General features: G+C 43.5%; 1 protein-coding gene across 1 annotated transcript; it reads right to left on the bottom strand.

The window, feature by feature from the left end:
• Positions 1-284: 284 nt before the first annotated feature.
• T265_12107 (hypothetical protein) lies at positions 285-473 on the bottom strand (the record flags this gene model as incomplete). Its single annotated transcript, XM_009179091.1, has 1 exon — positions 285-473. The coding sequence occupies one exon, from the start codon at positions 471-473 to the stop codon at positions 285-287; it is 189 nt and encodes a 62-aa protein (XP_009177355.1).
• Positions 474-1,027: the final 554 nt, after the last annotated feature.

Genomic DNA, 1,027 nt, shown 5'->3' with positions numbered 1-1,027 from the left:
ATACGTGCTGGTTGCCACTCTTCATTGAATTCTGGATTTATAGTTTGTCGGGTTGTACCGATATAGGTACGAAACTTAGTTACCAAAGTTCGTAAATGCCAAGATGCCTTAACATGGAGTCTTCTTGTATTCACTGACGGCTTGAACTGGGTGGAAAATCAATCGTATTATAAACTCAGTTTCATTGCAATTCGGTTCAGTCTGCAATAAGAACAGTGCAGCTGGAGGGTAATGAAACATTCGAGCCAATGACCGTTGGGACCTGGAAATGTTCGTTCCGATTGCTAATTTCCTTTGACGTACAACGTCTGGTGCCAAAATTTAACAATGACATCGGAGGTATGCAGGTTGACTGAGACTGGTGAGCAGCAAGTTGACAGCGGAACAGCACCCTGAGTTATCAAATCCTCAATCAGACCCACTTCATCAGCGTAATATTCTTCTTGGCGAGGAGCTTGCTTCTTCAAACCCATCGAAAAAGACAGTAACCGTCCTTATTGCAAGGTAATGTTTTAATTCACCCATGCACTCATTCCGCTCACAGTCAAGGTATGATCTGATCTACAGATATGCCAGAGTTGCGGTAAGTTGTCCAGGATAGCGATGATTCCAAATCCTTGAAAGTCTGCCTTAGAAGGTTCGACGAGTTCAAGTTCTAGGAATCCCGTCCGTCGAAACTGAAGTGGGGTCTGCTGTGTGTTTATGATTGCGCACAGCTGGAAACCTCCAAAATTGAAACACCGAAGAACTCGTGACTCTAACAGGATTTTACTGAATTCGTGACACAATCTAACGGGTATCCCTCTTGCTTCTAACCACAACTGCTCGTTGACATTTATCGATCTGCATACAGAAAGGCAGAGACTCTGCTCGGATAGCGCAATGTTAATTATTAACTCAAAGATCACCCTACATGGTAATAGGGCTTGCCAATTAGGAGATGTTTTGTTGGGCGCATGAATCTAACTTTCTTGGAGACATCTAGGTGTGTTTGTTGGTATTTTGGGTAAGAAGGGCGTAGCTCAAG

Source organism: Opisthorchis viverrini, assembly GCF_000715545.1.
Source record: "Opisthorchis viverrini unplaced genomic scaffold opera_v5_859, whole genome shotgun sequence".
NCBI classification, from domain to species: Eukaryota; Metazoa; Platyhelminthes; class Trematoda; order Opisthorchiida; family Opisthorchiidae; genus Opisthorchis; species Opisthorchis viverrini.
Note: the sequence above shows the minus strand (reverse complement) of the source record. Positions and strands in the feature narration are given on the sequence as shown.